Raw genomic sequence first — 20,704 nt, forward strand, 5'->3', positions numbered from 1 at the left:
ACGTGATGATACAAAAGAACCACAATATCCACGTTGACCGCCACAAATATCCACCGCCTGCTGCCATCAGCTCCCGTGTCTCACACACACGAGCGCGACTTCAGCACTAGATTTGAGCAACTTTCAGACCCTTTTAGCAGCTTTTTTTCCATAGAATATACAGACTGACAAACCTAGCGACTTTTTTGGATAAACCTTAGCCATCGTTCAGTTGGAAGATGTCGCCAGTACTGCCCCGCGAGCGCAAGGTCTGACTTTCCTGGTGCAGTATCCCCTCTCTCGGCATCTGTTCTGTGCAGTGAGCGGCAGAGAAGTAGCGCATTGAGTTGGCCGTACCACAGCAGACTCGTCAGTAAATGAGTACAAAACAGTGTTTCTAAGCACCTGTCGCTTACTGACTGTTTGGAATTATAAACATGAGCATAGTTCGTCTGTTAATATTATGCACTTTTTTTTTCTGTTCTAGTTTGTTACTCGGATGGAAGCAGTGTGCTGCATGAGACAAAAAAGTAATACAGCCAAAACAACCGCATAGCCGCTCTTTAGTGTAGATGCATGTTGATTTTATCAGACGCGATTATAAATAAGAGTGACTCCTGGTTAACATGTATTAATGGGTCTTGTTTAGTCACTATTTAGTGTGGTATTTTTCTACAATATTCACTCATCATGACAGTAAAATAGGGCATTCTAAGTCAATATACTGCAGTATTTTCTCTCTCAATCAGTAGAAAATGTGGTTAACACCCGGTCATGCATGGAAAAAAATATACTGTCATATACCGTGGAACCGGTATAATTTTGAAAAGTACTGTGATATAATTTTTTGGTCATACAGCCCAGCACTAGTTTCCCATATGTAATTATGTAAGCAGCCCATAATAACCGGGTGTTGTTTCATTTCTCTTCATAGGCTATAGTTGCCAGTAAGGCCAGTCAGTTTACAGGCTACGCGCAGCATGATGCTCAGGAGTTCATGGCTTTCTTGCTGGATGGGCTGCATGAAGACCTGAACCGCATCCAAAACAAACCGTACACAGAGACCGTTGACTCAGACGGCCGTCAGGATGAAGTGAGCTCTTGTTTTTGTCTCAAAACATACTGCATATACCGCATCCTTGGAGATGGAGCAGAGTGTGTTACTAATAAGCATGTCCAATAGAGTCCAAAAGTCTGACACCACACAAGGCAATCTGAGACTCAGAATCTAATTTATATCTGACAATTGACAAAGCATTATGATGTAAAATGAAGAGGAAATATTAAAGATTCTACACTTAAGTCATTAATCAAATATTTGAATTTGAGACATTTGAACATGTGAATTCAAATACCAAGGCAGACCAAGTAAATAAATAAATCTCAAAGTCATGTAAGTAAAAAAAAAAAAAATTAGTTTGTGTCATGTGAAGTTGCCACGGGAGGCTTTTCCGTGATAATAAATCTTCTGAACGTTGCTCTTGTTTGTGGTTTGGCAGGTTGTTGCAGAAGAGGCGTGGCAGAGGCATAAAATGAGGAACGATTCCTTCATTGTTGACCTCTTTCAGGGCCAGTACAAGTCAAAGCTGGTGTGTCCCGTGTGTTCTAAGGTAATAACATCAAGAACTATGATTCAAATTCGTGAAGTCAGTAAAAACAGTGAAATTTTATCACTTTTAATGGTGTTGGGTAGATAAGTATGATTTTCTGTCTCTTAGGAATATGGTTGTTGGAGTTTTCCCATCATTTTTTTTTTTTTCAGGTTTCTATAACCTTTGACCCCTTCCTGTACTTGCCTGTCCCCCTACCTCAAAAGCAGAAGGTGCTGACTGTTTTCTATTTCGCTAAAGATCCCCACAAGAAACCAGTCAAGGTACACAGTACAAGTTCCTAAGCAAGCCTGTTCACAAAAGGGCTCAGTCTGTTCAGCTTTGTTTAGATGGACATTCTTATTTATTAATATTTGACCAAAACGTTTTGCTTGTGTAGTTTTTGGTCAGTGTGAGTAAAGTCCACTCGAGCACTACTGAAGTACTGGAGTCAATATCTCGCAGTGTGAGGAATAAACCAGAGAATCTGAGGCTGGCAGAGGTATGATGATCCTGTTCTGAACACTTCATCTGCTTGTATTTGATCTGTGTTTTATAGCAAATACAAGATATTGTGTTTTAAAATATTTGGAAATAGAATTGGAAAGTATGCTGATGAGTATGGCTGCTCAGTTATGGCCAAAATCATAATTCTCGATTTTTTTTTTATTATAATAATTTATTTGAGGTGGGTTTTTTTTGCAGTGGATATAATATTGTAAAGCTACTTAATAATCCTATTAAAAAAAACTATATTTAACAGTTTGTAAACCATGTTCAACATATTACAATGGCAAAAACTGTAAAGGACATTTGAATTTTTCTCCCAAATATTTCCTAAATTTAATTGTATTATTTCAGTTTAGGTTAAAATACTAGGGAATGCCAGATTTTTAAGTCAACAGCCCGGAAGATAGCGCAAGGAATAAATACAGACCAAACAGCATTTTATTATATTGTTTATTGCAAAGTGCATTTATTTTTAAACTAAAGTTTATCAAATCAAAAGATTTAACCTAGGCTTTCCAATTCCAATATAACTTTTTTACATTGCTTATGTCAGAATTTGTCTTTTCATAAAAATATCCTTTAAATATAGGCAATATTTTGTAGAACTGTTCTTCCTTGTTTAAAAACTCTGTTAGTACTTTGTTAATATCTTGTGTGCAATTTTTCCCAACAGTGACATTGCAAAATGGAATGCGGAACAATAATAGTTTATCTTTTTTGTATAGTTTTCATAATTGTTGTAAGCCAAGATCACAATTGGAAATAAAATGTGATTAATCGACCAGCTCTACTGATGATGTGCCCTCAATATTTTCTCTCAGGTGGTGAAGAACAGGTTCCACACAATCTTCTCACCGTCTCAATCTTTGGACACGGTCACGTCCAGTGACCTGCTCTTCTGCTTTGAGGTGTTGTCAAAAGATCTTGCCAAAGAGAGAGTGGTGTTGCTGAAGGTCCAACAGGTACACCATTTCCATCACTCTTATTATTTTCCTAGGTTTGGAGGATTTTCTTGCTGTGATATAATGCATTGATTGTGTCTTTGTGTTGATCTTCAGAGACCTCAAGTTCCAAGCATCCCAATCACAAAGTGCGCTGGCTGCATGAAGCCTCCTGCCTCTGACGACGAGAAGCTCAAGCGCTGTACTCGCTGTTACCGCGTCGGCTATTGCAATCAGTAAGTTTCCATATGTTCATTAGAAGCGTGTGTTGTGCTGGCTCTGAGATCTGACTTCAGAATTAGAGACTTTGCTTTGAGACGTTGGTGTTAAGTTTCTTTTTTCTGATTACAGGGCCTGCCAGAAGAACCACTGGCCCAATCACAAGGCCACGTGCCGGCACCATGTGGAGAATATTGGACTGCCATTTTTAATTAGTGTGCCTGAGTCTAGACTGACTTATACCCGTCTGACACAGCTTCTGGAAGGCTACTCTAGGTATAAGACTAGCCTAGATTAAGAATTATTTACCCATTTTGGTAATTTGGTCAGCTTTAGAAGATGGTAACAAGTGCACTAATACCTTTTTAATATTTATTTGTCTGTATATTTTATATTATTGTGTTATTATTAATGTATTATTTTATATTTATTTCTTTGTCTCTTTTTATATCATTTATATTTCATATAAATGTTATTTTGTATACATTTTGTGAGGATTTTATTCAGGTTATTTTAGAATTTATTATCATTTATTCATCTTTATTTATTGAGCAGATAATTTTTTTTATTTGTATTTTTTAATAGCATTTGTTATATATAAATTATATTTGATAGCATATCTGTGAGCGTTTTATGTATTTGTTTGTTTATTATATCATATATTGATGTAATTTATAAATTATGCATAGCACCTTTTTTATTTTATAACCAAGTTTTATATTTTATAAATTTTTTACACTTATTAGCTTTTAATTTTATTTGTTATATTTTTGATAGAATATAATTTTTTTATTGTAGCATTATTTTTTATAGCATATTTTATATCAGTTTTGTATTTGATATGCCTACTTTTATAGCATTAACAGCATTTTTCTTTTGATAGAATTGTATTTGTTTGTCTGTGTAGTTATAGCATTTATTTATAAATTATTTATTTGTGTGATTGTATTATCTATTTTAGGTGGTTTTGATCAAATAGATTGGGGTGTGCTGACATAAAAAGTAAAATCTTTTAACCAGCAACCAGCAGCACTGTGTAACCCTTTATTTCTGTGTGCAGGTACTCTGTCAATGTGTTCCAGCCACCTTTCCAGTCTGGTCGGATGTCTCCAGAGGCAAGCCTGTCGCGTGTTGACCTGACCCCCATGGCAAGCAGTGTCTCAGAGTGTCAGGAGCAAGAGGAGGAGCCGTCATCTGCGGGAGAAATGGAAAGCCAGGCGGAGCAGGGTGACTCTGGCACAACACCACAAACAGAGACCGTGTCTGTGATCTCCGCAGCAGGTGGGGACACTCTCTCCAGTGACTCAGGCTGCTGTGAGCTCGCCACCAGCTCCCAAGATTCTTTGGTGGAGAAAGAAACATCATGTGAAAAGGCTATTAAACCAGAAGGTAAGTTGGTGTAAAGCTCTTTGCTAAAGTTTTTGTTTGTTGTGGAGCAATAATCCATTGCTGTTTGTTCAGTTGTAGCTGTAGTGACCGGGTATCAGCAACCGTCTGAGTCAGCGACTGGAAGTGCGTCTCAATTCTACATCACACTTCTGGACTCAAGCCAAAAGGAGGACAGAAAACTTGAGGACAAAGGTCAGTCACAGGTTTTTGGATGGATGTGTTGCTCATGCATATCTTCATCATCCTGGTGCCACCTACAGGTGATGCAGTACTGGAGCTGCCTGATGACTGCACGCTGGAGCTGGTGTGGAAGAACAACGAGAAGCAGAAGGAATATGTGCTGGTGCGCTCTAAAGAGCTGGAGTTTGATGAGGACCCTGGCTCTGCTACGGAGACATCCAGGGCAGGACACTTCACCTTAGAGCAGTGCCTGAACCTCTTTACCAAACCTGAGGTGCTGGCCCCTGAAGAGGCATGGTACGGACAGACGTGTCGGTTTCAGTGTGTTTACTGACATCATTAATGTGATTGGACCACCTATATCTTCTCTTGTTGTGGTTCAGGTATTGTCCTAAGTGTCAGCAACACAGGGAAGCCTCTAAACAGCTGCTGCTTTGGCGTCTTCCCAACGTGCTCATCATCCAGCTCAAGCGCTTCTCGTTTAGGAGCTTCTTATGGAGGGACAAGATTAATGATATGGTTGATTTCCCAGTCAGGTACACTGAACTATACTTGATCTCACTGGCTGTCACTAGCACAGGATTTCAAAAGTTTAGGGTCTGTAAGATTTCATTTAAGTATTAAGTATTTTATGCGCACAATTTTATGCTCATGTATTTATTTGATAAAAAAATACAGTAATAGTAACAGTACTATTGTGAAATTTTATTGCAATTTAAAATAACTGTTTTTAATACAATAAAAATGTAATTTATTCCTATGATGGAATTTTCAGCATCATTACTCCAGTTTTCAGTGTCACATGATCCTTCAGCAATCATTCTAATATGCTGATTTGCTTCTCAAGAAACATTTCTTATCAGTGTGAAAAACAGCATTTTTCTGAAAACCATGATAGGTTTTTGTAAGATGATTTAAGTTTAAAAGAACAGCATTTATTTGAAATAGAAATCTTTTGTTAACAAATGCCTTAATTTGATCAAAAGTGACAGTTAAGGCATTCTTGCTGAATAAAATAAAACAAATTCTTACTGACCTCAAACCATTGTTATTTTAGTATTGAGATACTATTGTAGTTTTATTCATTTTGCACGTTTTTTATATTTTTCTTTTTCTTTTTTTACTGTCCCTTTTTATTACTTATATTAGTTTGTTATTATTATTTTATCTTTCTAGAAAGTTCTTCCCTAACTGTCATCACCTATAGCTGACTCACTAGTTGTCTGGCACTGTTTTGTGTAAAGCTGCTTTGAACTTATATTTATTATGAAAAGTGCTATACAAATAATTTAGAATATTCTAAGTGTGGGTTAAAAAGTTACACCGATAATTTGATGCAAAGTATAAATACTGGACAACCCCTGCAATTATATTGTTAATACAATTTCAGTTGTTTGTGCCGCTGTAAAATATTATCCTGATAGTTTTTGTGGATCTTAATAGCAGTGTGAATTGTGAACTTGCCATTTAGCCATAGTTTTGTTGTTTATTATCCATGTTTTGGATTGACCGTATAATAGATGCTTTACCTGGATTTTTCTGTCCTCATCAGAAACCTGGACCTGAGTAAGTTCTGTATTGGTCATAAGGGTGACATCCAGCAGCCCCCCATCTATGATCTCTATGCTGTGATCAACCATTATGGCGGCATGATCGGAGGACACTACACAGCCTACACTCGTCTTCCCAGTGACAAGAACAGCCAGCGCAGTGACGTTGGTACGAGCGAGCTCTTCTAGATCAATAACATCTCACCAGCTGTGATGTGAAACATCTCACTGTCTGTAACTTACTATTTCAGGCTGGCGTTTGTTTGATGACAGCACAGTGACAACGGTGGAAGAGAGTCAGGTGGTTACGCGTTACGCCTACGTGCTGTTCTACCGCCGCAGGAACTCTCCGGTAGAGAGGCCGTCTCACTTACTGGGGCCCCTTGGCGCCGAATCCTCTGTTGCAACCGGCGGTGCTGCCAGTCAGGTGAGCTCAGCACCTTCTCATGTCACTACTGCAGCCCAATGGAAAAACAGTTTCATCTTAGTGGAGCAGCTATATACTTGTTCATTAAAATTGCAAGGGATTGGGTAACGTTCCTGGTAGGGATGTAACGATTAACCGCGAGCCGGTTGAAAATCGATTCAAATATGTGGCGATTCAAATCGGTTGAGATGCTAAACAAATCGCGATTCAATTAGGGGTAGGAGCTTATATGAATGTATGTCTGAGGGGAACTTACGTTCCTGGTGGATTCTCAACATTTTTCTCCATCGTTCATTTTTTAATGAGCTGTCTCTCAGAAATGTGCAGACAACATCAGCTGATTATAATTTAATTAGCTGTTTCATGAGAGATTATGTTCTCTCAGATGTTCTCTCAGAGTATTATAATCACCTTGTGATATCTATCAGTGTCATGACTAATAGATGAATCATGAAGCATCACGGGCATTGAGAGTCGATTTGATGAATTGTGATAGAATCTCCTGACTTCTTTCGGGTTATTTCTCTTTGTTCATGACTTTTGTGAATCTCAAAAGGTAAAAATATACACCAATGACATTTGCATCTTGGTTTCAATCATTTCTAACAAGAAGTTTCTTCACATATTTTGTTCTCGGCTCAGTTGAATGTGTGACTTTGAAAGTGATTCAGTAACATCTGGGTCTTTAAAAGATTTTGGTACTTTTAAGAGAATATTTTACATCAGTGGTCCATCCTTAAAGTTCAAGCTGTGGTTTATGGGTCCAAGGAAACATTTTGCCTTTAATTCAGTAGATATATCAGTCACAGGCCGTGTACACTGATTCAAAAGCTATGATTTGACAATGAAATGCTACTTCTGGACAGGAAGAGGCCTCTTGTGGTCCTTTTGCATGCTATTTTGCTTACCCATCCACCTGAGTGTGTGAAACTGGAGCAGTGAGCTCTCTGATACTCAGTGTAATTGGTGTTCTGCGGTGGAATGGTGAGGCAAGGCCCTTTCCCAGAAGCTGACACAGGTTTCCGCCAATCGCAGGCGTCTCTGATATGGCAGGAACTGGAGGAGGATGAGGAGGGGCAGCGAGAGGCCTCTTTTCGGAGCCTGTACCGCCCCGGTCTGCGTGGAAGAAGAGCCAGGACGAGGCCGGAGGAAGAAGAGGAGGGCAGGGGAGGGCATTCTCACCGCAGACGAGACCGCATCTCAGATTACTCTGACGGCGAGCGTCTAAGATATTTCATCATGGGCACTGTGGCGGCAGTCCTAGCCTTGCTGTTCAACATCATCTATCCTTTGTTATACTGGTCCAACTGGGTTTAATTTACTAGTCACCGCAGCTGCAGACCCTCAGCAGAAACTGAAGATTTGCACTTTGCATTGTACTGTTAGTCATCACTCTTCTCTTGGCAACTTCAGTGTTATATAGCTTGGGAGTCACACAGCCTGAAATATATCCATGCTAGTCAGGATTGTTTTGTTTAGTTTTTTCAGTTGTTCTACAATATTGTCCAGAATGTTTCACAAACACTCAGGAAGAATGTCTTGCATAAATATAAATGTACTTAGTATATGCATTTAATGGTTGACACATACCCAGAGCAGTTAGGAGGACACCTCCTTTTTAGCCAGACATGAGATTTTATTTTAGCTGTATAACCAATCAATAAATCAAAACTTAGATATATTGGGATCCAGAAAAAAATCCAAAAATGAAAATTCACATAATTTACCTTACTGTCATGTTGTTCCAATCCTCTATGACTTTCTTCTTCAGCGCATAAAAGAAGATATTTTGAAGAATTTTGGTAACAAAAGTTTCCATTCCCATTGGATTGTTTTGGGTTCAGACAATGGAAATCAATGGGAACCAAAGCCAAATGCTTCTTTTATGTTGATACAGGTTTGGAAGGACATGAGAGTGAGTATATGGTGAGACAACTTATTTTTTGGTGGACTATCTCTAACATCTGCCAGTCAGCATTGTGTATCAGCTGTATGTTTTAAATAGAACTTAAATGACTCTAAAAACAGCGATATTATGATAAAGTCTGCAATGACTCTATATCTCTGTAGGTGTATTATGTCAGATTTAATGTCAACATGAATTCAGAGTTTACTCTAGTTAATATATTAGTGTTGATTTCTGGTCTTATCATGAAGAAGAACCCCCAAAAAAAGTGTGGGTTTTTTTTGTTGTTGTTTTTTTTTTTATCTCAATGTGTTTATTTCAGCTGTAGTGATAGTGATTTTGTGCATTGTTCATTCTGACCCCATTCTGTAACACCCACTTTTTGCCATTGATGAAATCAGGTTCTGTCTTGGAATGTCCTTTTTTCTTCTTGTTTATGTCATATTATAGAAGTAAAATTAGCTGTGTATGCCATTTCATGTTGACTTTAAATCTAGATTGGTAGAGTCCTAGTCTTTGTTTTTGGGTAAATCTTGCTACTTCATTTCATGGTTACATGTTCACGTAGTTTTTTTTACTTACATTTCTAATAAGCTTTGTTGATTTTATTTACTCATTTTAACCACTAAATGATTTTCTTCTGTCTTAATGAATTTTTGCCAAACATTCAGTAGTCTGGCATGGTTTAAGATGTTTTAACCCTCTGGTGTTCTTTGTTTAGGGGTCTCACTCATGGTCTTTGCCATCAAAAGAGAACGAACACCTAAAATGTTTGTTTGTTTTTAACAGTTAAATCAATGTATTTGTTTTTGTTCAATATTTTTTCATTTACTATTTAGTATTTTAAGGGAATTGTATGGTACTAGTTAATATTTATGCAATAATTGATCCCCCCATTAAAATTAACACTTTTTTTTCCCCTGGTTAAAATAGAGACAAGGCCTTTAAATATAGTAGATGCTTTACTGATCTTATTTCACACATTTCCAGAAATTTGCTGTTTCCGTCACACAAGTTCATTTGTGTGTGTGTGTGTGAGTGAGTGTTTTGCACTTTTGATGTTTTGAAGTTTAACCCCATCATTGCTGTGTCCTTTTTTCTTGCATTATAGCTGAACTGTTCACACATTTGCAAAAACTTGCTCCGTTATAGTTACATATAGTTACGCCATAGTTTGTGTGTGTGTGTGTGTCTGTTTTGCACTCTTGATGTTTCAGAGTGACACCCCTTTATTGCTATGTACTTTTTTTCAGCATCAAGACTGCTGTATTTTTGCCTGTTACCTGTTCATTTCATTGGCGATCATTTTTGACCACAAAGGCCACAAGTGTGACTCCTTTTTTAGTCCCAAGTCCCATAAAGTTCACCAAGTTTCGTACCATTCCGATGAAGGTACAATTCTTTAAAATTCAAAACATAAAATTATTAGGTCAGAAGTGACCAAAGAACACCAGAGGGCTAACAATAACCATTTTGTGATCAGCGAGGCAGATCAGCTCAGTACTGTACTTCTGTACCCAACAAGGGAAACCTGTGAGATCTTTCCCCTGTACTTTGCACCATTGATTCAAAGCCTAGTTGCACATGTTGTAAATTGAGATGAGATCCACATATTGTAAAATGAATGGTACTCGGGTTTTTGGGTATGTGGCAGTTCCAACAGTCTCAGGGATGCTGGTGGGCTATAATGATTGATGTGTCCGTCCACACTACAAAGCCTAAAACATTCGGCTTCTGTGAATGCCTCGGCTCTGGATACCATGACCGCAACAATACCATCAGATTGTTATTGTACCTCATTAAGGTCATAGGTCAGGATTAGGTGTTTGAAATGTTACTGATTCTAATTAAAAGGTAAATATTTGGGCACAGGACTGCATTATGCATGTATGTTATCATGTAGGCAATAATTGAATATTTTTGGGTAAGTGATTTGTATTTAAATATCTTCAAATGAGAAAATATTCATGTTATTTATGATGCTGCACAAAATGTCCCAGCAATAATTGAGACCACTTTAAATGCTGCTCAATTGTAATAGTGCCTGTATCATGCTCTTCATATACAATAAATAATTCAAGATGACCCCGTCTTGAAATCACTCATTTGAATTAGTTTAATACTTAAACTCTTTGCTTTTGTGTGTGTGTGTGTGTGTGTGCCAGACACTGTTTGGGACAGACCTGGACCCAGACGGACCTCCTCAGTTGAGCACGGAAGTGACCTCTGACATGTTTGCACACTCTGGAGAATGTGCCGCCCCGTCCTACAGCAGTATGGAGGAGGTGGATTGAAACTTGACCCAGTCAGGGAGACTTGCTTCCTCGAAAAAATGAAAAATAGACATTACTACTCACAAGTGGATCTAGCATGGCAAAGGTGCTCAATTTCTTTTTATTTACATTTGCAATGCAGACAAAAAGGCTCCAACACAAAGACTGTTTGGAAACGGCCGATTAAAGATGACATGCAGTGAAGTGATGCTTAAAGACTAATCCACATTTACAAATAGTTCTGTAATTCGGGAAGGTGCACACATTGAAATACACTTATAAGAGGAAGCTCCAAGGGTTTTTTTTATGTATATGTAAGCATTTTAACACCTAAAAATTATGCCATTCACAATTTCACACGGTAGGTTTCTAATACATTGTTTATCTTGCTTGTATTTACACGAGGTGTTACTTTGGTAAAATCAATCAGTGAGTGTGATCAACATGGTTGGTTTGGATGCACAGAAGAGTTTGTTCTCACTGTTAGGTTTTTTTTCTTACACTCAGGCCATTCCTCAACTTGATGTCCTGTTCTTTCTTTCTCAGACAATCCAGTGATTGAAATTCTTTTGTTTTACTTTGTCAGATCCTGTGGAAATGCAAAAGCTTGATTGACTGAGATGCATGTTGACCTACAATAGCCCTAGTACCGTGTATCATATATCATCTCTTTTGTTTTTCTAAGTTCTAAGAGTGGATTGTCCCATTTCCCCATTACTTGTTTTTGCGTTGGATTGCATAGCAAGCAGGAACTGGGGATTTGATCGTAAGAATGCTGCTGTGAATAAAACAAATGGTTAATATAAATAAAAGCCTTTTTTTGCGTAACAACCTTAAATGTTACAGTTGTACATGCATATTTATTTGTCAAGTTTCACATGTTAAGTTTAGAAGTAAAATATTGTAACAAGCAGGTGAACCTCATGAAAACTTGATGAAAAAACAATCGGGTCATGTTTCAATCCAAAATCTAAAGAAATCATATTTTGCACAAAGAAAGTGTGACACATCGGCTGTTGTAATGAATGGGAAAGTCTATAGCAAAGCAATGTTATATAAAGAGTGAAATATAAAGAGCGCAAAAAATGCACACATACACAAATGGAGAAAGACTGAAATCTAAAAATATAATAATAGTATATTTGAAATATAATACTGTTAGTCTTGATATTTTTCAAGCACGCAACTTTTCACTTCAGTCGTGTGGTTTATTTATAGATTATTGTAGATTATTGTTATTGTATAGATTATTCACTTCAGTCGTGTGGTTTATTGTAGATTACTATGTTTTAGTCAGCTGTTTGGACTCTCATTCTGACGGCACCCATTCACTGCAGAGGATCCATTGGTGAGCAAGTAAAGTAATGTTAAATTGCTTTTGTGTATTATTTTACACAATATTTTATGGTTATGTTGCATTTATTTTCTATTATTTATTATGGAAATATTTTCTTATGGATAGGCTCTAGAGAAATAAATTATTGGTTAGACTCTATTGACTGGCCACTTTGAACTCCCGACGAGGTTATGCATGATTTCAATCAAAATATATTTAATATGGGCCCTTCATTTCACTATATTAAGTGGACGAATATAAACATACGAAATAAATATATTATGCGTATGCCAATATTTAACAATGTAACGATGAAGGTCAAGGTCAGTTGTTCATAGTCGCCGGGAGGAGAAGGAAGGCAGCAGTAGGTGGCGCTCTCACCACATTCACCCGTAAAGCGCTGCAGCCCCGCTCTCTCTCGCGGTATTTGACACTGACAAGGAAGTCATGCTGTCATTCTAAAAGCCGGTTTTAGAGCTCAACTGTTTTCAGTCAAACGTTCTTTTTTGAAAGAATGCGGTCAACGAATGTTTCTGTACAAATAGAGAGTGAGAGCATCACGTGTCAGGCTGTTTTTCCCTGATGTGATGCGTGTCATTCGCATAGGTCACATGGAATCTGGACGGATTCACCAGTCATTCATCACCAGAGATATTAATCCTCGTTTACACTTAAGTATATTTGTTTAGTGTATATATGAATAACTGTAGTTCTAAATATATCCTCCTATAAACATTGTAGCACTATGTATAACTCGGAGAGGATCCCTGAAGCAAGTATCGATCAGAACCAAACTAATGGATGCAGAAGTGATGTGAACTCTGACGGGACAGATCAATATAAAGACCCCACTGATTCAATCCCAAGTGGACCTTCCAGAAGAATCGTTCTTCACTTTGATCTCAACAACACAATCCTTGTATCTGACGCAGTCACAAGACAAGGAACTGTAGCTGCTCTTGAATACTTCCTGTCCACGGTGACCTGGGGGCGCATGACAAAAGGTAAGACCACTTATCTAACTTAGGGGTTTTCAACTTCTACAGACCAGAAACCCTCAAGCCAGCTTTCCAGACAACAGGCAAACCGGGGACTCTTGCATTGTCTATTCTATTTCTATTCTATCTACTTGTTTTCTTTATATTTATTAAAAAAGAATCACCCTCTAACACTAGCGTTCTCTATGCTTTTTCTATTCTATCGCATTTTTTTATTTTTATTTATTATATAAAATAACCCTCCCACACTAGCATTCTCTGTTCATTTTCTATTCTATTTATCTTTTTATCTATTATCAAAATATTAACCCTCTAACACTAGCATTCTCTATTCTGTTTCTATTTTTTCTACTTGTTTTCTTTTTATTTATTATTTAAAAAAATACCCTCTAATACTAGAGTTCTCCAATCTTTTTCTATTCTATTTACTTGTTTTCTTTGTGATTATTATTGAAAAAACTTGCTATGTGTACTGCATTAGACTAACCGGGAATTGTATATGAGTTTATCTATATATATTTTCCAATTTGTATATGAGTGTGTGTGTGTGTTATTTAATTTAACTTATATACTTATATAAAATTATAAAATAGAGTTCAGTGCATTATCCTTGTAGAAATGTGTGTTTGTGTAAAATATAGGACATTTTTATATTTATATTAAATATAACAAACTGCTATGCACCACCTTATACTCAAATAGAGTGTTCATTTTTAAATATTTACTCTTAATATTATAGTACATACAGTGGCTGTTTTGCATCATGACTCAAACGCCTTTACCCAGCATCACGTCACATGGTTCTTCTCACTGTTCTCAGGTAAATGGGAGTGGTTGTCAGAAGCACCATCTCTCCTCCAGCCTTGTGAGGGCGCCAACACGTACTACTCTCAGTTTGGCCGAGTGGCAGGCTTCACCACCATAGGTCCAGGCCGACGGTTCCGGAAGGTCCTGGAGGAACATCTAGAGCTACTCCGATGGCCGTCTGACTTGCCTGCAGATAAAGAGCTGTCTGTTAAGGGAGAAGATGGGAAGCTGTATCACTGGATCCTCCCTTCCTTCTTCCAGATGCTGCAGGACTTGGCTTCACAGGGTGTGGATTTCTCCGTCCTGTTCCGTACATTCGGCTCAGATCTGCCCCGTGTTCTGAATGCTGTCAAGAGTGCTGTAGAGCAGGGCACACATCCGCTATTCCCCGACCTCCCGGCTCTGAAGGTATTTGATGTCGAAAAGTAGGTTTTGTGTTGTCCCAGATAAACAGAGCCTCATTAAGACTGTCTCCTCTCACAGCTGAGGGTGAACGTGACCGCCGGACGCATCAAGTGCAGCAGTAAGGGCGCAACACTGATTCGTGGAGAAGAACACGTGTCCACAAGGGATGGAGAACGACATGTTTACCAGTACCTGAGCTCTGCTGAGGGTCTGGGTGGCTTCCAAGACCACTTTGACTGGTGAGGAACCAGTTATGGATCTGAAAACAATGTAATTGTATTGTTTATCATTATTAAAGGCACAATATGTAATTTTTGTCGCTAGAGGGCGCGTATTCAAAATAAACAAATAGACAAAGGCATAGTTTGATGACGCCGTGACTGAGTGTGGAATCATGGGAGTTGTGGTCTTCATCCCCACAGCCGATGCAATCCGACGGGACTCGGGCAGAAATCATGTTCATGGATGAGCTAATGATTTATTAACGTAGTAGAATGAAGCAGGGTGAGGCTGAAAGCCGTCGAAGCGAAACGAGGCCGCTGAACGAGCGCGACACACGGCTCGAAAGCAGCGGAGCTTTTATTATGCCACAGTCGACCGCTTCCGCTCCTTCCGGTCGTGCGTATGTGGGGGAAAAAAGCAGCGCTGTTTTATCATACTAGATACATTTGAAAGTTCTGTTATAATGCTACTCTGTGCGGTCGTCACCGGTCTAGTAAAACACACAACATATTAAAGCGTCTTTGGTGTTCGAGGGGTTATGACGTCATTAGCAGGCGACACAATGACACTATGGAAACGGTCCGTGTCAATAGTTAAAATTGCTTATTTCTCTGGATTTAAACATTCTTCGAAACATTTGGGATAATGTAAGTACACAAGTCAAAATATATAACACTGTTCTAGTGGTTTTTGAATATTTTAATTAAAAAATCGTACATATTGTGCCTTTAAGTGTTTGTTTTTTTTAAATAGGTGGGCACGGAATACATACTCCATTTTAGGAGGAAAACCACTCTGGATTGACCCTTTTGACCCCAAAGTTCAGCATATCTTCATTGATGACAACATTCGGCAAAACGATGAGGACACTATTGTCCATCCTAAGGTATTGGATGTATGTTTTCTCTTCTCCAGATTGACCGTCCCTTATGTTTTACCTATTCCACTGAACGTTCACCTGTTTCTGCAGGTGTTTCTGGACCCTGAGGGCTTGCAGACTCGAACAGCCTCCACATCAGAGCTGTATGATCTGTGTCTGGTACAGAACGACCTGCTGAAGGCCATTTCTGAGCCTGGATATTTCACTCGACGCATCCAGATCTGCATGGAGAATTATGAGGGGAACATCCAAAAGGGATAGCCAAATTAATCTCAAGTCATACGGGGAAACACAAATTATGCATAAACACAATCCTGTAGAATGTGCATATATGTGGAAAAATCATGTGTGAAATTCTCTGCTACAATCATAGATCGGCACCCTTTATTTACCTAATGAAGGATGTTGCAATCCATAAATCCATATATACATTACCATCATAATCAAGGGTCAGATTGGGCACCGGAAGATGTAACAATCATAAACATCACATGCCATAGTATATGTAGACGTTATTATGGTCATAAGCATTGGCAGCTGCTAAATAGATCTATTTTGTTATATGCACATGTAAACCGAGGAAGGAAGATGATTCTACCAACAGTATTCTCAGGAACATCGGGTAGTTTTTTTAGTGTTATTTATTTTTTGATGCATTTAAAACAAGTTGAATATCAAAACACTTGAATTTGTAGACATATTTTGTGAAGAAGAATCTTTTTATTTTTTTTGCACTTACGCTATTATAGCTCGAAAGGCTTTTGGTTTGTTCTAACTAATTTGAAATTGAGAATAACCAACGCAGAATTCCGAAGCAGACCACAAAACCAGTCATAAGGGCCATTTTTTTTAAATTGAGATTTATACATTTTCCATTGATGTATGGTTTGTTTGGATAGGACAATATCTGGCTGAGATACAACTAGCCTAATTGAAAATCTGGAATCTGGGGGTGCAAAAAAATCTAAATATTGAGACAATCGCCTTTAAAGTTGTCCAAATGAATCAGAATCAGAATCAGAATGAGCTTTATTGCCAGGTATGTTTACACATACGAGGAATTTGTTTTCGTGACAGAAGCTTCCACAGTGTAACAGAATGACAGTGACAGAACAAAAAACACAGATTTTTGTGAAGTTCTTAGCAATGCATATTACTAATCAAAAATTAAGTTTTGATATATTTACAGTAGGAAATTTACAAAATATCTTAATGGAACATGATCTTTACTTAATATCCTAATGATTTTTGGCATAAAAGAAAAATCGATCATTTTGACCCATACAATGTTTTGTTGGCTATTGCTACAAATATATCCCAGCGACTTAAGACTGGTTTTGTGGTCCAGGGTCATGACATGACATGCTAAAGGGTCCGCATCCTCCTCTTTAGTTTCAAAGTTCTGAGGTAAAATTTCTGGTTCCTAAAACAATGTCTAATCATATTCAAATTTTCCAACAACAATTAATGTGTTTCGATTCCAGTGGAATGCATTTTTTTATTTTTTATTTTTTATCCATTTCCTCTCACCATCATTGGAGGATGTTCTACTGAAGCTTGTCATTGCAGTTACTGCTTTTAGTGTGTATTGTTATATAATGCACTATTTATAATGGCTATTTTGGAATAGGTTATTTTGTTGTATGATTTATTATTGTAGTTTTTTCATTTGGAGAGAGTTGCAATTTGGACTTTATCGTTTGGAATGTATCGTTTGTTTAAATGTTAAACATTTTTCTCATTTACATCTTATCCTAATCCTATGTTATAAGATCAGTGGGGATAGTGAATAGTTACTAACATTTGCTAAAAAAACAAACAAAAAAAACAAAGCTCCTCTGACGTCAGCGCTTTTTTTGATGTAATTTTTCATCGAATCAAAAAAATAACTGCTGTAACATGGCTGAGTTTTTGTACGCAATACATGCACATGTAAACGAATATGTGAATTGGACTTCTGTTTATATAAAACAACTTTCAGACTCATTTTTTCGGACTGACAAAAATGAGTGTTATGTAAACGTAAATGCCACAACAAACACCGCTTCTTGCTACTCACCTTTTTTTAGATACAAGATTTGTAATATAGGCATTTAATTTGGGTATATAATGGATACATATTCACATAGTAGGTAAATATTAATCATATGCATATACCATAACATTTCTATGGAGTTGTTAGGCACTAGTACAGAAACGCACGGTGTTACTATGGTAACGGCTCAGCGCGAAAACATATTCAGGTCTACAAGCTGAAGTAAATCCTTTGTTAATTCATTAATTAACGTTAGCTAACGTGCTGATGATATGATTGTGAACGAACTGATTCATTTAAACGTCGAATCATTCTGTTTTTACGCCGTGAAAAGTTGATCAACAAGGTAACCAAGCCAGAAGAATAATGTCAGACTCTGATGAACGTGAGGTGTTAAAAGCCGAGACAGAGGAAGAGGATGAAGAAGGACAGGGAGAGAGAAATGATACTGAAGGAAAAGAGAATGAGATTTCAGGACAAGAGGATCAGGTAACCCAAATTTACATTAAGAGCCAACAAATAACTTTTAAGTATAATTTATCAAGTAAGGTTAATAAGATTTTGTTTTAAATATGCAGTTTATTTTGTCTTATTTTATATTATATTATATATACAAAATAAACTAAATAATAATAATAATTTATCAGATGTCTGTACTTTCTTCTGCACTGGAAGCTCCTGTAGCCAAGTCAAATTCCTTGTGTGTAAACATACTAGGTAATAAAGCTCTTTCTGACTTCTGACATTGAGATTGTCCATGAATTTGACTTTATTACCAGCTAAAGCCCTGTCCACTAACCCAGGACATGATGGTGAAAAGCTTGTCCTTATTGTGTCGCACAGTGAATGGTCTGTCTCATGCATATGTCAGGCTTGACCTTAAAAGCAAGTAAGTTTGTCTTGAGCATTCTTCTTATACCTATCATTTCCAACATACTACCATTCACATTTAAAACCATTTTAAATTGGTTTTCACCGTACCTTTCTTAACCAGGGGTCTGACAGACCTGGCCTTGCTCAGCTCCTTCATCCATCTGCGCTACTTGGACATCTCCTCCAATCATTTATCAGACTTCTCTCCATTGGCTGATCTCACCCAGCTGCTATGGGTGAAAGGAGATGGCAACCTGCTTCAGAGGTTTGAGGGTCAGCCGTTTGGCCAGCTCACTTACCTACAGTGGCTCAGCATTGCCAACAACCGCCTATTTGATGTTAAAGGTCTTGGAGGTCCAGCACTGGAAACCCTCAATCTCACTGGTTAGTTTGATCCATTTAGTAGATTATTTTACTTTTACAATGAAAGTTAGCTCGTTTTATACTCTAGTACCAACCACACTGGTTTCGTTCAGCAAATCTAGAGTGGTGTATTTAGCTGTATTTAACATATGTGATTCAATAATGTGATTCAAAAAATTATGAGCTGGCATTGTCCACATTTCATTGTAATCTGCTCTAGACAATAACCATGCACCGTTAAGCTTTATCTGCTGCACTAAACTCCAACATTTCATTATATATTTTTAGGTAATGGTATCCAGAGTATGCAGGGCCTGGAATATCACAATCTGACCAATATGGTGACTCTCGAGCTAAGAGGAAATTGTTTGGAAACTACAGATGGCATTTACCTCCCCAATTTACGCCATTTGTATCTGGTATAACTGCTTGTATTTATGTTTATTGTAGATAAAAGTACATGATACTGATTTTCTCCAATAAACTACCATTTTGCACTTTCACCTGACTATTTAGGCTCAGAACAACATAAAGCGATTGGAGGGTTTGGAGAAGCTCCAGCGTCTCAACACTCTTCACCTCAGAGATAACCAGTTGGAAACACTAGATGGACTTAGTCCCAACATGAAATGTCTCCAATATCTTAATGTCAGGTAACAGAAATACTTTAGCACCAGGTTTGGCATTTTCCCAGTCTCCGTGAAATTGAGGAAGCAAATGTGTCTCACATAGAGTTATATTACCACTGTCTGACAACCCTCTTTTTCTTACCTTAAGGGGGAACCTTATATCTTCCATGAGGGCTTTGCGAACTCTAGTGAATGTAGGGCAAACACTGAAGGCCCTTGTGCTCTCGGACAACCCTTTAGCAAAGACTGACGATTACAGGCTGTATGTGATCTCACATCTCTCGAAGCTGGAGAGACTGGACAAGGATCCCATCACGGCTGGAGAGAAGTCTGAGGCCCAGGAGAAGGTGCGGAACCGGTTTATGGCATATTCTGTGGTTAATTATCTTCACTGTTTTCATGTAGTTGTGCCAATAAAGGTCTATCAGACAGTATTTTAATTGTAAAACATCTTTTTTAGGATTTTGAAGATGAATATGCTGAAGATCAAGGGGGTAACTGAACAGGCTGTGCTACATTGAATATACTTGTAAATATAGTTTTATATTCAATAAAGTCTACTATCATAAATAGTTCTGGTTTCATTTCATGCAATATAGTTCCTGATGTGATCTTTATAGCTGTAGCTGCTGGTAAAAATGATACTGTCTAGCACTTATCACTAGATATGATAACAAGGTAGGCCTACATATCACTGTAACCTAATACCTATTGTGAAAATGCATCTTATTGCAACCTAATTTACAAAAGAAAATCAATATGTTTTAAAAAGGAAACAAGAAAGAATGTGAATAGAAATTGGGAGCTTAAACATCCTTTGTTTTTATGTTTTAATTTTCTGCAATGTCACATACACTTTGGTATTCTACCAAAAGAGAACAAGAAATGTCACTTCCTGGTTTGTTCATATCCATCCACATTAAAGGGGCAGAGCCTTTTTCTTTTAACTGTAAGCCTGACAGGAAATTATAGTCCGATTTTTTTTTTATGGAACCACTTACTGAACAAAATATAGAAAGTTTGCATATGTGTTTTATTCAGACTGAACAAAAGCATGCAGCTTGGTGCAGATGTTATTATTTATATGGTCATAAAGATTCTAAAAGCTTATAAATCAATGATATCTTTATAATGATATAGCAGACAACTATATAAATATCTCCCAATAAGATGATGTTTTACGTGTTATGATT

The 20,704-nt window shown here is 37.6% G+C and overlaps 3 protein-coding genes across 5 annotated transcripts in view; all 3 read left to right on the top strand.

Annotated features, from left to right (window-relative positions):
* Positions 1-11,815, top strand: part of LOC107737595 (ubiquitin carboxyl-terminal hydrolase 19-like) — a 29,738-nt gene extending 17,923 nt beyond the window's left edge. For 2 of the 3 annotated variants that reach the window (XM_016549150.1, XM_016549151.1), the window contains exons 13-26: positions 914-1,072; positions 1,479-1,589; positions 1,742-1,852; positions 1,969-2,070; positions 2,900-3,040; positions 3,137-3,255; positions 3,371-3,514; positions 4,299-4,627; positions 4,700-4,819; positions 4,888-5,104; positions 5,191-5,343; positions 6,360-6,526; positions 6,609-6,784; positions 7,820-8,524. In XM_016549150.1, the coding sequence (XP_016404636.1) occupies positions 914-1,072; positions 1,479-1,589; positions 1,742-1,852; positions 1,969-2,070; positions 2,900-3,040; positions 3,137-3,255; positions 3,371-3,514; positions 4,299-4,627; positions 4,700-4,819; positions 4,888-5,104; positions 5,191-5,343; positions 6,360-6,526; positions 6,609-6,784; positions 7,820-8,101 (2,331 nt within the window). In that variant the 3' untranslated portion in view covers positions 8,102-8,524. Of the gene's footprint in view, positions 1-913; positions 1,073-1,478; positions 1,590-1,741; positions 1,853-1,968; positions 2,071-2,899; positions 3,041-3,136; positions 3,256-3,370; positions 3,515-4,298; positions 4,628-4,699; positions 4,820-4,887; positions 5,105-5,190; positions 5,344-6,359; positions 6,527-6,608; positions 6,785-7,819; positions 8,525-10,855 lie in introns of those variants that run through there. The other variant, XM_016549152.1, reaches the window with a different exon arrangement.
* A 929-nt stretch (positions 11,816-12,744) lies between these two features.
* Positions 12,745-16,447, top strand: LOC107737596 (uncharacterized). The gene is made up of 5 exons (XM_016549153.1): positions 12,745-13,303; positions 14,118-14,512; positions 14,588-14,748; positions 15,485-15,617; positions 15,702-16,447. Exons 1-5 carry the CDS (start codon positions 13,045-13,047, stop codon positions 15,870-15,872), a joined length of 1,119 nt encoding a protein of 372 aa, XP_016404639.1. The 5' UTR covers positions 12,745-13,044; the 3' UTR covers positions 15,873-16,447.
* A 1,446-nt stretch (positions 16,448-17,893) lies between these two features.
* Positions 17,894-20,060, top strand: LOC107737597 (leucine-rich repeat-containing protein 23-like). Its single transcript, XM_016549154.1, has 7 exons — positions 17,894-18,135; positions 18,426-18,535; positions 18,641-18,903; positions 19,171-19,301; positions 19,399-19,535; positions 19,660-19,858; positions 19,972-20,060. Exons 1-7 carry the CDS (start codon positions 18,013-18,015, stop codon positions 20,011-20,013), a joined length of 1,005 nt encoding a protein of 334 aa, XP_016404640.1. The 5' UTR covers positions 17,894-18,012; the 3' UTR covers positions 20,014-20,060.
* Positions 20,061-20,704: the final 644 nt, after the last annotated feature.

Source organism: Sinocyclocheilus rhinocerous, unplaced genomic scaffold (assembly GCF_001515625.1).
Source record: "Sinocyclocheilus rhinocerous isolate Xijiao unplaced genomic scaffold, SAMN03320098_v1.1 scaffold72, whole genome shotgun sequence".
Lineage (NCBI taxonomy): Eukaryota > Metazoa > Chordata > Actinopteri > Cypriniformes > Cyprinidae > Sinocyclocheilus > Sinocyclocheilus rhinocerous.